This window comes from Lentinus tigrinus, assembly GCF_003813185.1.
Source record: "Lentinus tigrinus ALCF2SS1-7 unplaced genomic scaffold L226scaffold_21, whole genome shotgun sequence".
NCBI classification, from domain to species: domain Eukaryota; kingdom Fungi; phylum Basidiomycota; class Agaricomycetes; order Polyporales; family Polyporaceae; genus Lentinus; species Lentinus tigrinus.
Window position 1 is genome coordinate 244476 of NW_027137930.1, and position 10169 is coordinate 254644.

The window sequence follows — 10169 nt, forward strand, 5'->3', positions numbered from 1 at the left end:
ATACGTATTCGTAACTATTTCAGTCCAGATCAATGCTTACTCAAATCAGGCGCCGTCAAACCATACCGCGTATACCCGATCATCGATCACAAACCGCAGTGCCATGCATTGTTCGAACTTCGCGTCTACGACCTCGACGCCTTGCGGCAGACTGCCGTTGCCAACGTGAGCGGCAAGGATTGTCTCCGGAATCTCCTCTCGACATTTGGCCTCAATTCAGCGTGACATGGCAGCCCAAACAAGCCGTAGACGTCTCGGCTTACCCGCTGATATCGACGTGTCAACGAGTCTCAAGAAGATGGGTCGCACGATGCTGCGTGGCATGCTGGCAACGCCGCTCGGGTACGCCTTGAAGGTGAGTGGCTACGTCGTGTGCTGAGAGTATTCATTGAACCAGACTTGCGGGCTAGATTCCTTTGGGGGTGCGCATCCTCATTGAGATCGACAAGCTCGCTGCGCATGGGCGCCGAGCTGAACGTCTCGGTCGTGTCGTTGACACTGAGGTGCGGCACTGTTACTGTTTCATTGGAAATTCATGCTGACCTTCAGGAGCGAACACGCAGACGAACGAACAGACTGTTGACATTTCAAGCTGGTCGCGGCGAGAACTTTTGCGATGTACAGGAGGACACTTGAACGTCTCCAGTACCTTGTGTACTGTCGGAAACGAGGAGAAACAGGTTAGTCATCTGCGCCACTACTTCGTCTTCAGTATCTTCTCATGTTTGTGTATTGCATTTTCAGGAAGACGACAGGATTGTCGATCGCTTGACGCAGCTACTGCAAATTGGTGCGATCGTCAACATGGTCGAAGAAGGCTCATCAGCCAGATATTCGCCATCTGACACATGGTTACAAACCAGGGAATCCGTCTTGCTGGTCAGAGACTTCGTCGTGGAGTTCTCCAACTCGCCCATCGATACGACACTGCTGGGTCCGGGCCCACCAACAAGACCCGCTCTCTCCAACTTAGTCTACGCCCTCCTGGAGTGGGAGTTCCTGTCCGAGCACGCCCCATCCCAGTTTTCCTGGTTCGTCTACCCCAACCCACTTCTGAGCGCACTCTCGAGATCCGCATTCTACCTCCTCGGCCCTCAGTCAACGGCCCATTCAATCGTTATGGCCGTCTTGCACACTCTTCTCGCCTTCAGCACGCGACATATGGGAGGACGTGAGGTCATACTTCTTCCTGCACTCTTCAAACTGCTCTACAAGACTTGGTTGGACGAGCGGGATGAACGTCAGCACCTCATGCCGTGCTCACCGATGCCTTGGTCAATGCTTACGCTCCGAGACAATCTGTCTCTGGTGTCTGAGCCTATGTCACCCCCACTCCGTAAGTTGTAATACCTGCGCGCGGTCGCCTGCGATGCTCATGGTCATTGTACACTTCAGATTCGCGAATGGCCTTTGTCAATCTGCACCGTGCGGAGGCGGTGGCCGCCGCACGCTCCAATATCTATAGCGAGTTCATCTGCTTTCCGCCCATGCGCTGGCTTGGTGCAAGGCACGACGGACACGCCGTCTCCCCATCTCTCATTGCCTACGTGTGGCGGAGGTACAGACCTGGGATGACCAGAAGAGACCATCTCGCCCTCTGGCAGAGCGCACTCTCCTTCGGAGTCCTGGAGGCCATTCTCGACATGCATATCCCCGAGCGTCTCCTTCTCTGCCAGACAGACTGCTCGATCGCCTTCTCAAGCCACAACATGTGTATCCTCTGCGTGGAGTTGTTGCGCGACCTGAAGTCCGCAGGGAAACAAACCAGAGGAGCTCGAGCACGAAGTATCAAGGACGTGCTCACCCGGGCACTTCTCGCCCTTGACGAAGCGGCGCTGCCTTGGAAGGACTCTCGAGGCATCTTCAGGGATACCGGACTGACTAAGGACGATGCTGCGGAAATGATATGCAGCCTTACGACGCTCTCCACGGGGCTGTACATCGCTGTACACAGCATCTGCCGGAAAGAACTCATATGGGCCGATGCGGATTCGAGGGAGCGAACACACACCCTGCCGAAACGGAGCGAGGTATCCGCAGGCTCAGCTACGTATGTCCTGCAGCGCAAGATGATCGCGGCAGGGTGGTGTCCGTTCACCGTCCACGGCGTCACTCATGACTCGCTCGCACTCGCACTGCTGGCCTTCGCATGCGCACGGAAGCCGTTCGTTCGGAAAGCTCAGGTCGAGCATACGAGCTGTACCTCTGCTCGCTGTATCATCCGCGACATCGACTCTGCCGGGTACACAACACAACACACTCCTGATGCATGCTCGTGCCCATTTGTCTCACCTCCCCTCTCTGCCATATCCGACCTGTTACTCAAAAACGAGGTCCCGGTCCTCACCTACGATGGTCACAACCTCAGCGTCCGTCGCGCGGGAGACCGTCCGTACGTTGCGATATCTCACGTGTGGGCAGACGGGCTTGGTAGTACGACGGAGCACGGCCTTCCTATGTGCCAGGTCATGCGAATTTCGACTGCGGCCCACAAACTCATACCCAGCGGGGCGTTCTGGATCGACTCGCTCTGTGTACCTGGGAAGGTGGATCTGCGCAAGAGAGCAATCCGGCTGATGGCGCAGACGTATCGGCTTGCGGAGAAGGTCCTGGTCTTCGACACCGGGATACGCTCCATGTGCTCCATGGCGCAGTCCATGGACGAGAACTACTTGCGCATCATGACCTCTACCTGGGTGCAGCGCGTATGGACGCTGCAAGAGGCTCTTCTCTCGCGTGAGCTCTACTTCGAGTTCTCAGACGGGCTCGTTGCATCTTGGGAGATCTTCCTCCCGCCGTCACATGGGCTCATCAACCTCTACAGCCCTATCCGGAACGACTTCCTCATGTCCCCAAGCCTCCGATTTCTCCACCACGACACGACTGGCACCTGGTCCGATGCACGGTACACGTTCCACCAGATCGCAGGTCTGCTCATGCGCCGCACGACGAGCAAGCCCGAAGACGAGACCGTCGCCGTGGCCGGGTTGCTGAATGTGGACGTCGCGCTACTCCTCGATGAACATGGGCAGGACGCGCGCATGCGGATCTTTCTTCTGCAAGTACGGACACTCCCAGCTGCAATCGCGCTCGTCGATGCCCCAGTACGTCTGTCATTTCCCGGGTTCCGATGGGCCCCGCGCTCGTTCAGCGGGATAGAGGAGGAAATTTTTCGCGGTTCTGGAATGGCGACATGCACTGCAGACGGTCTCACGACAGATCAAGAGCTCACGATTATCTCCTTCCCGAGAACCTCAGTGAGCAAGTCTACGACAAGCTCCCCCAACAGCATCTACTTGCATCTCTCGTCGAACAGCTTGCTTTATGCCATGCCGGACCTCAGGAAGCTGGCGGGGGAGGGCGTGCATGAGATTGACGCGGTGATCATCTTCCCGTCCGCCTCAGAAACTCCGCTGGTCGCCAAGCAACCCGTCGTGGCCGTCTCGACCGACATGATTCCTGGAGATCTTAAATCGGACTCGGACGGAGCGAAGGTGTTGAAGTGCGTCTATAGGTTCCGGGCGTACCTGGGTAACTGGTCGGAGCGCGTTCCTCCCTCGAGGATGCGCCCGGAATTCTTGAACTACCCTCCGAACGAAGTGCTCCTTGAAGCCCAACGCTTCTCTCGGCGGGTCATGATCACTTAGAGCGCTGTTTGATTGCGAGAACTGGCGCAGTTCTGCCTTCTAAATAGACACAACAGCGAGCATATCCGGGACGGTGCTGTGAGGTCGGACCCAGCCTCGTGGGTTGGTTATATAGAGCGGATATCTTCCTTGGCTTGTTGGTCATGTTCTATCGCGTCCGGGTCTCACATGAGAGCAGATATTCACCATTCATCCAGGGCAAAATCGCTGCATCGGAGCTGTCAGTCAATGTCGACAGGCACCGTCTCTGGCCACCACATCGAGCGGCGATGCCCTTGTGCTCCGAGGCGGGATATCACATCTCAGGTCTCGACGCCCAGGATAGTTTGACTTGGTAGCCCACCGTGGAGCGCTCCTGGATCATAACGGGCTGTGCGCAGTGGTCCATATCTTGATTTCTGCACCATCCCCCCAAAGATAGGCGAGCCTGTTGCCCGGCTCGGAGACCTATATATTGATGTCCAGCAAAAGGACGATGCCCATCGACAGCGCAGAAGTCTATAACCCTCATGACTGCAGACACTAGGCTTACTCCGGTTTTGAATGCAACGCTGAGGTGAGGCTCAATATTCCTATCGAATTGCTTCGGCGACTTCTCACCTCAAGATATTATGCAGCTATAATCTCAAAATTGTTTGCTTTGCGGTGGTTGGTACGAAATCGTTGGCACTCGTCAACAGTCCTCAAGTCCGACTCGGACGAGCGCTGACAACGTCGTATAGCACTCATGTTCTACGACATCAGCTTGAACTTACACCGCGAAATTACCTACATCTGGAGCAGGCGACCAACCCTCCTTGGAATCCTGTACACAATCGTCCGGTACGGCTGGCTCTTAGTCTCTATGGTCGACGCAGCAATAAATTATCAAACCAAGGATGATGTGAGTCTCCCCCGGGATTGCGTACTTGCTCAGCTAATGATCGTGGATTGCTACAGAGGTGAGGCCTCTGAGTTTGCTAACCGCAGGGCCAGATCTAACGAAGTCTGCACAACGCAGCTGTAACGTGATCCTCCACGCAGATTTTATCCTCCGGATTGTGGCGTATACTGGCGGCGCAGGTGGGCGGAATACGATCACACTCTTTCTTGTATACGTCGCACTGATCAAACTGGTCTAGTTTTCGTAGCCCTCAGAGCATACGCACTATCAGGCGGCAAGTACGCTGTAGCGATCACAATCTTCCTGTTGAATGAAACCTTCGTGATTCCGAACTTTGTGAGCGACTATTCTTGCTCAGGATTGCACGATGCGGTGCTCATCACTTGACTTACAGTACGAGTTGTCAAAGCTCCATGGGAGGGTGTTGCCTATGTTTGTGGGATGTCAGGCAGTACTGAGCCGGGACACCGACCTCTCCGCGCTGCTTATTAGGTGAGTATGGTTCCAGCATCGACTACTCTGGTTGCCCTCGCTGATGATTAACCTAGTGAGCATTCCCTAGTATCGGTTCAAGACGTTATCTATGTATTGTAGAGTTGACACCGTCGGGTACTTTGCAGTGATCCGCGTCTCTCGTACAGCGATGATACTCTCCGAGGTTGCTGTTGTCATCTTGACATGGACGAAGACGCGAGCGCAAACCTCCGACTTCACCAGTACTAGTCCGACGGCAATTGCGAGGGTCCTCTTCAAGAACGGTACGTTTGCCATTCAAATTAGTTGTTTTCGCAGGTGTTCTGATCGCCTGGGCAGGTATACTATGCTTTATGTGAGTTCGTTCAACTTTTCTCTGAGGTGTGCAAGCTCCCGGAGTAGCACTGGGCTCAGACTTCCGATCACAGAGTGCCCATTGTTTTGACTTCCGTAGTCTGGGCACTAAACGAACACGTAAGTCAGATTTTTGACCTCACGTACCATACCATCACGACTGACCAAAATTCAACAGAATTATGAGAGAATTACGGCCGAACTCGTAGAGTTCATCGGACAGGCGAGAGATGCGTACGTATGCTCTGTCTTTCGTCAGAAAATCGCCGAGACTGAAGTACTTCCGCAGCCTCGTCTCTATCGTGACTTCGCACTTCCTTCTCGATCTCGGAGAACTCGCAGCCAAGGCGAATATCGGCCCTATGAGCAGCATAGGAGAGCAGACGTTAACGCGCGACCTGACTCCCGGCTCCGAGTCGGATGTCCTGTCTGTACTCTTTGAAGAGGACCTACGCAACAATGAGTCGGATCCAGCCTATATGAACACGTCCAATAGTTTGTTCACGGAGGGCTGCTCACGAGTCCCAGGTTAACGGACTCCGAGTGTAGGTAGTTGTGCTAGTACGAGTCTCCGGCCCAAATTCAAGACCTTGGCCAAAGCACGGCCTCCCCTTGACTGATTGTTAAGGCCGCTGCGTATCCGCTGCGGGGATAGAACCCCGATACGGATTATCGGACCGGTCGTCCGTCCGCATGGCCTTTTGCTGGCGCTTGAGTTCCACGTCGCTCAACTTCAGGTTTGACCTTGTCTCCCTTAAGCAAACGATTGACGATCTATCGACGAGCAGAGAGGACGGCCCAAGGTTTGAACTACTCCAACTTGTCTTTACACTTCTTCTCGACGTTGTGCGCAAACTCGACCCACCGTGCAGCGGAAGATGGATAAGAAGAACTTGCGAAACAGGTCAACGAGGTCCTAATCGATGGTTATGCTACGCACATTCCATGTCTTGACATCTCCTCTCATGGTACGTTGCTCCTCTACTCTTTTCTCTGCTTCCTATTACCCCGGTCACACATGGGCATGCTCACGCACACGTACGCGCAGTGCAGCTCCAGCATCCTCGTACATGGCGCTCAGCGTCGTTTTCGGGTCAATGTTATGTTCACAAGCCGTGTGTCGGCACTCAACGCCTGATCGACCTTCCTGGCGCGATCGGGAGTGTTTAATTTCAGCACGAAGAGGAGCGACAACAATATGTGGACCGGAACGTCTCCTACGGCCACAGGCCATCCAGCCGTACACCTGGTTTCTTGAGAATCTGCCACAAGACGCATCCTCGCCGTCAGAACCGGAAGGACACGTGGCACATGCTCTGGTTCAGAACCCCATAGTAGCACGCAGGTGCTGTCGCAACGCCATTGAGTACGTACACCGACCCCTTTTTTCCCGATGCTCCATCGCTTTGCGCCTGCATTCGTTCGCACTAATGCCAGCATAGTCGCCCAAGACACGCTCCTCTCGCGGAAGTGGACATGCAGCGCCCAGCTGTGGCTGCATCCCGTGATACTTTAGCCCCGCGTCAACTCCCAGCGCACCCTTCTGTCCGTCCGATGGATGAATTCACAGACAGCAGACTCGTAACCAGTATGGCGGAACTCTGAGCTTCGACGACAGGTACACGAGACACATAAATTCGTGGTCCCAGCAATTCGATCGCTGTACCTCGACGCACCTCGCTCTATACGGTCTAATGACCCGAGCCCCATCCGTACTGCAAGCCATGTCCTCCAACAATGAGAAAGGAGCTCGAGACCATCCGGAAATCAGTGAGAAGGCCTCCTTCGAGGGCCGCGAGTCCTTGATCGAGGTGCGCGACGTCGAACTGAACAGTCCTGAACTCCCCGCGCTGAACCTGGACCTCAACCCGAACGTCAATCTCGAGAACCCACTCACCCTGATTTCACGTGAGCAACTCCTCGCGGACACAGAGACATTCGCCAAGATGCACGACCTCTCCGAATATACGGAGACTATCCAGAAGGGCGCGCTGGTCGCACAGGACCCAAGTGCGTTCGAGACGCTGCCGATGCTCAACGAGGAGGACAAGAGGGTGCTGAGGCGGGAGTTCACGCACAAGTGGGACCAGCCGAAGACGCTGTACTATCTGGTCATCATGTGTTCGATTGCGGCTGCCGTCGGCGGGGTGCGTTTCCTTTGTCCTTCGCATCGTACGTGCGTGCACTCACCCGTGTCGAGGCAGATGGACGAGGCGGTGATCAATGGCGCGAACCTCTTCTTCCCTGCACAATTTGGGATCGAGCCTCCGCCAGGGAAAGGGGCGACTAGGGAGCAGTGGTTGATTGGGCTAGTGAATGCGGCGCCATCGGTGAGTGCTACACATCGTTCGTGTTAAATTTGACTAATGTCATATAGCTTTGTTGTGGACTCTTCGGCTGCTGGGTATCAGACCCCGTACGTCCTTCATCCCCTCCGATCGAATGCCATCCCATTGGACTGAGCGCTGCCTACATCCGCAGTTGAACCGCCTGCTAGGCCGCCGAGGGACGATCTTCGTCGCCGGCATCTTCTCCTTTATCACCTGCATCTGGCAAGGCCTCACGAATTCTTGGCCGCACCTTTTCGTGGCCCGCTTTTTCCTCGGCTTCGGCTTCGGGCCCAAGAGTACGACGGTTCCCGTGTACTCTGCAGAGTGCGCGCCTCCGCTCATCCGCGGAGCCCTCGTCATGATGTTCCAGACGTGGACGGCATTCGGGATCATGTTCGGCTATGTCATGAACTTCGCGTTCCGCAATGTTCCTGACCCGGCTGGAATACGAGGGCTGAACTGGCGTCTCATGCTTGGAAGTGTGAGTCTGCGTCGTTTCTTGAGACTTGAGTGTGCTATGATCTGAGTGTGCTATGATCTAATGTAAACATGCTCCGACCATAGGCCGGTGTCCCTGCCCTCATCCTCATAGCACAAGTATACTTCTGTCCGGAGTCCCCGCGGTGGTACATGATGAAAGGCCGCTACCCCGATGCTTTCCGATCTCTCCGTCGCTTGCGCCATACTGAACTCCAGGCCGCGCGGGACCTCTACTGTACGTTCTAAACCCATGAGGTCTGCACCCATTGCTCATTTTTATCTCCCTTCATACAGACATCCACGTCCTCCTCGAAGCTGAGAGGGAAGCGAGCAGGAAAACTCCCAACAAGTTCCTGGAGCTCTTCGTCGTGCCTCGCAATCGGCGCGCAACACTCGCATCGGCGATCGTCATGTTCATGTAAGTACGCGCTTCACCTTGAAGCGCACTCCTCTTCAATCCGCTAACTCTGAATCCTACTCGCTTGCAGGCAGCAGTTCTGCGGCGTGAACGCGATCACGTTCTACTCCTCGAACATCTTCGTGCAGGGCGGATTCAGCCAGACCGCCGCCCTACTGGCCTTCTTCGGCTTCGGGGCGATCAATTTCGTGTTCGCCGGCCCGGCGGTGTGGACGATCGACACGTTTGGGCGGCGGAACCTCCTCCTGGTATCGTTCCCGCTCATGGCTGTGACACTGCTCATGACGGGTTTCGCATTGTGCGTGGGCGGTTGGTCTAAGACGATCTTCATGCTGGGACGCCAGTACTGACGCGCTCCTCTGACCAAAAGCTGGATACCGGAGTCGAGTCCCGCACATGTCGGGATCATCGCACTGGGTATATACCTTTTCACAGCTGCATACTCACCTGGCGAGGGTCCGGTGCCGTTCACAGTAAGTAGCCATCATGCACCATCGTCAATGCGACCGGTTCTGATGCGAGATCACATAGTATGCTGCTGAGGCGTTCCCGTTGTATGTACGTGACATAGGGATGGCCTTTTCTACTGCGGTGACTTTCATTTTGTACGTCCTCCGCCCGCTCTTTCCTGGATCGACACCGAGCTAACCTGTTCATCCCATCACCTCCACAGCAACTGCGTCATCACACTCACTGTACCCGCTCTCCTGGGCGCATGGACGCCACAAGGTGTATTCGCGTGGTTCGCAGCATGGAACGTCTTCGGGTTCCTAGCGACGCTGCTCTTCGTTCCGGAGACAAAGGCGCTCTCCCTCGAGGAGCTCGACCAGGTGTTCAGCGTACCCACGCACAAGCACGCGGCATACCAGCTCAGAACTGCGGGGAACAATTTCCGGAGGTATGTGCTCAGGCAGGACATAGGAGGCATTCCGCCTTTGTATGCGCATGAGGGCGCGCTTGGGGAAGACGCATCCGGACCGAGCTCGTGAAGCTCTTGGCGTGGTAGGGCGCTGGATAGGACGCTCCGCGAGATGTAGGGTCGGGTAGAGAAGGCCGTGAGATCTCAATCAGACGGGCCGAGCGCGAGAATTTTGCGGAGAGAGGTCGGTAGTGGGGGCAGGGGACGATATGGGGAGCGACAACCAGGTGCAGAAGGTGGCATACCCGCCGCGCGGAAGTCGAGGATCCGGATGACCCGTATATGATTACATGTGTAGGTCTTGAATATCAGAACCTCAATTGCCGCTGCTGGATGGGGCTAGAAAGAGTCCGTGGCAGAACTATAGGTGCGTCTGAATCCGACATATTTGCATGTGTATGTGCGTTCATTTGCAGTACTTACAACATTATCTCTCCCTCTCTCTCTCTCTCTCTCTCTCTCTCTCTCTCTCTCTCTCATACTTCTGGCATGCAGATCTACCGATACTGACAAATCGTCGGCTTTCAGAAGGGAGGAAGGAGAAGAAGGCTGTCGAGAGGAAGGAGAGGAGCGTTAGCCCAGAGACTAGGCTCCTACGGCTCCTTGCTGCCGGCCTCGATCGTAAGCACTCCGAAAGGTCAATTTTGAATGTGACTGCTTGTAC

General features: G+C 55.3%; 4 protein-coding genes across 4 annotated transcripts; all 4 read left to right on the plus strand.

The window, feature by feature from the left end:
• Positions 1–310: 310 nt before the first annotated feature.
• On the plus strand, positions 311–3647 carry L226DRAFT_572873 (uncharacterized protein; the record flags this gene model as incomplete). The annotated part of the gene is made up of 5 exons (XM_067684744.1): positions 311–355; positions 411–503; positions 564–680; positions 745–1336; positions 1396–3647. The coding sequence occupies 5 exons, from the start codon at positions 311–313 to the stop codon at positions 3645–3647; spliced, it is 3099 nt and encodes a 1032-aa protein (XP_067533334.1).
• A 509-nt stretch (positions 3648–4156) lies between these two features.
• L226DRAFT_524512 (uncharacterized protein) lies at positions 4157–5891 on the plus strand (the record flags this gene model as incomplete). The annotated part of the gene is made up of 11 exons (XM_067678894.1): positions 4157–4203; positions 4265–4299; positions 4370–4530; positions 4589–4709; positions 4769–4866; positions 4925–5022; positions 5125–5288; positions 5344–5359; positions 5433–5478; positions 5537–5592; positions 5648–5891. 11 exons carry the CDS (start codon positions 4157–4159, stop codon positions 5889–5891), a joined length of 1086 nt encoding a protein of 361 aa, XP_067533335.1.
• Positions 5892–6110: 219 nt separating this feature from the next.
• L226DRAFT_146479 (uncharacterized protein) lies at positions 6111–7330 on the plus strand. Its single transcript, XM_067672396.1, has 2 exons — positions 6111–6724; positions 6801–7330. The coding sequence occupies exons 1-2, from the start codon at positions 6282–6284 to the stop codon at positions 6961–6963; spliced, it is 606 nt and encodes a 201-aa protein (XP_067533336.1). The 5' UTR covers positions 6111–6281; the 3' UTR covers positions 6964–7330.
• On the plus strand, positions 7083–9575 carry L226DRAFT_466400 (uncharacterized protein; the record flags this gene model as incomplete). Its single annotated transcript, XM_067675975.1, has 10 exons — positions 7083–7505; positions 7563–7688; positions 7736–7774; positions 7840–8169; positions 8253–8403; positions 8463–8586; positions 8657–8884; positions 8957–9059; positions 9118–9191; positions 9260–9575. 10 exons carry the CDS (start codon positions 7083–7085, stop codon positions 9573–9575), a joined length of 1914 nt encoding a protein of 637 aa, XP_067533337.1.
• Positions 9576–10169: the final 594 nt, after the last annotated feature.

What these genes read in the sequence shown, in the direction of transcription:
- L226DRAFT_146479 (XM_067672396.1), top strand. Translation starts at nt 6,282, where the DNA reads ATGGTTATGCTACGCACATTCCATGTCTTGACATCTCCTCTCATGGTA. An exon ending in TGCTGTCGCAACGCCATTGA is followed by an intron (nt 6,725 to 6,800) that starts GTACGTACACCG and finishes ATGCCAGCATAG; the next exon opens with TCGCCCAAGACACGCTCCTC.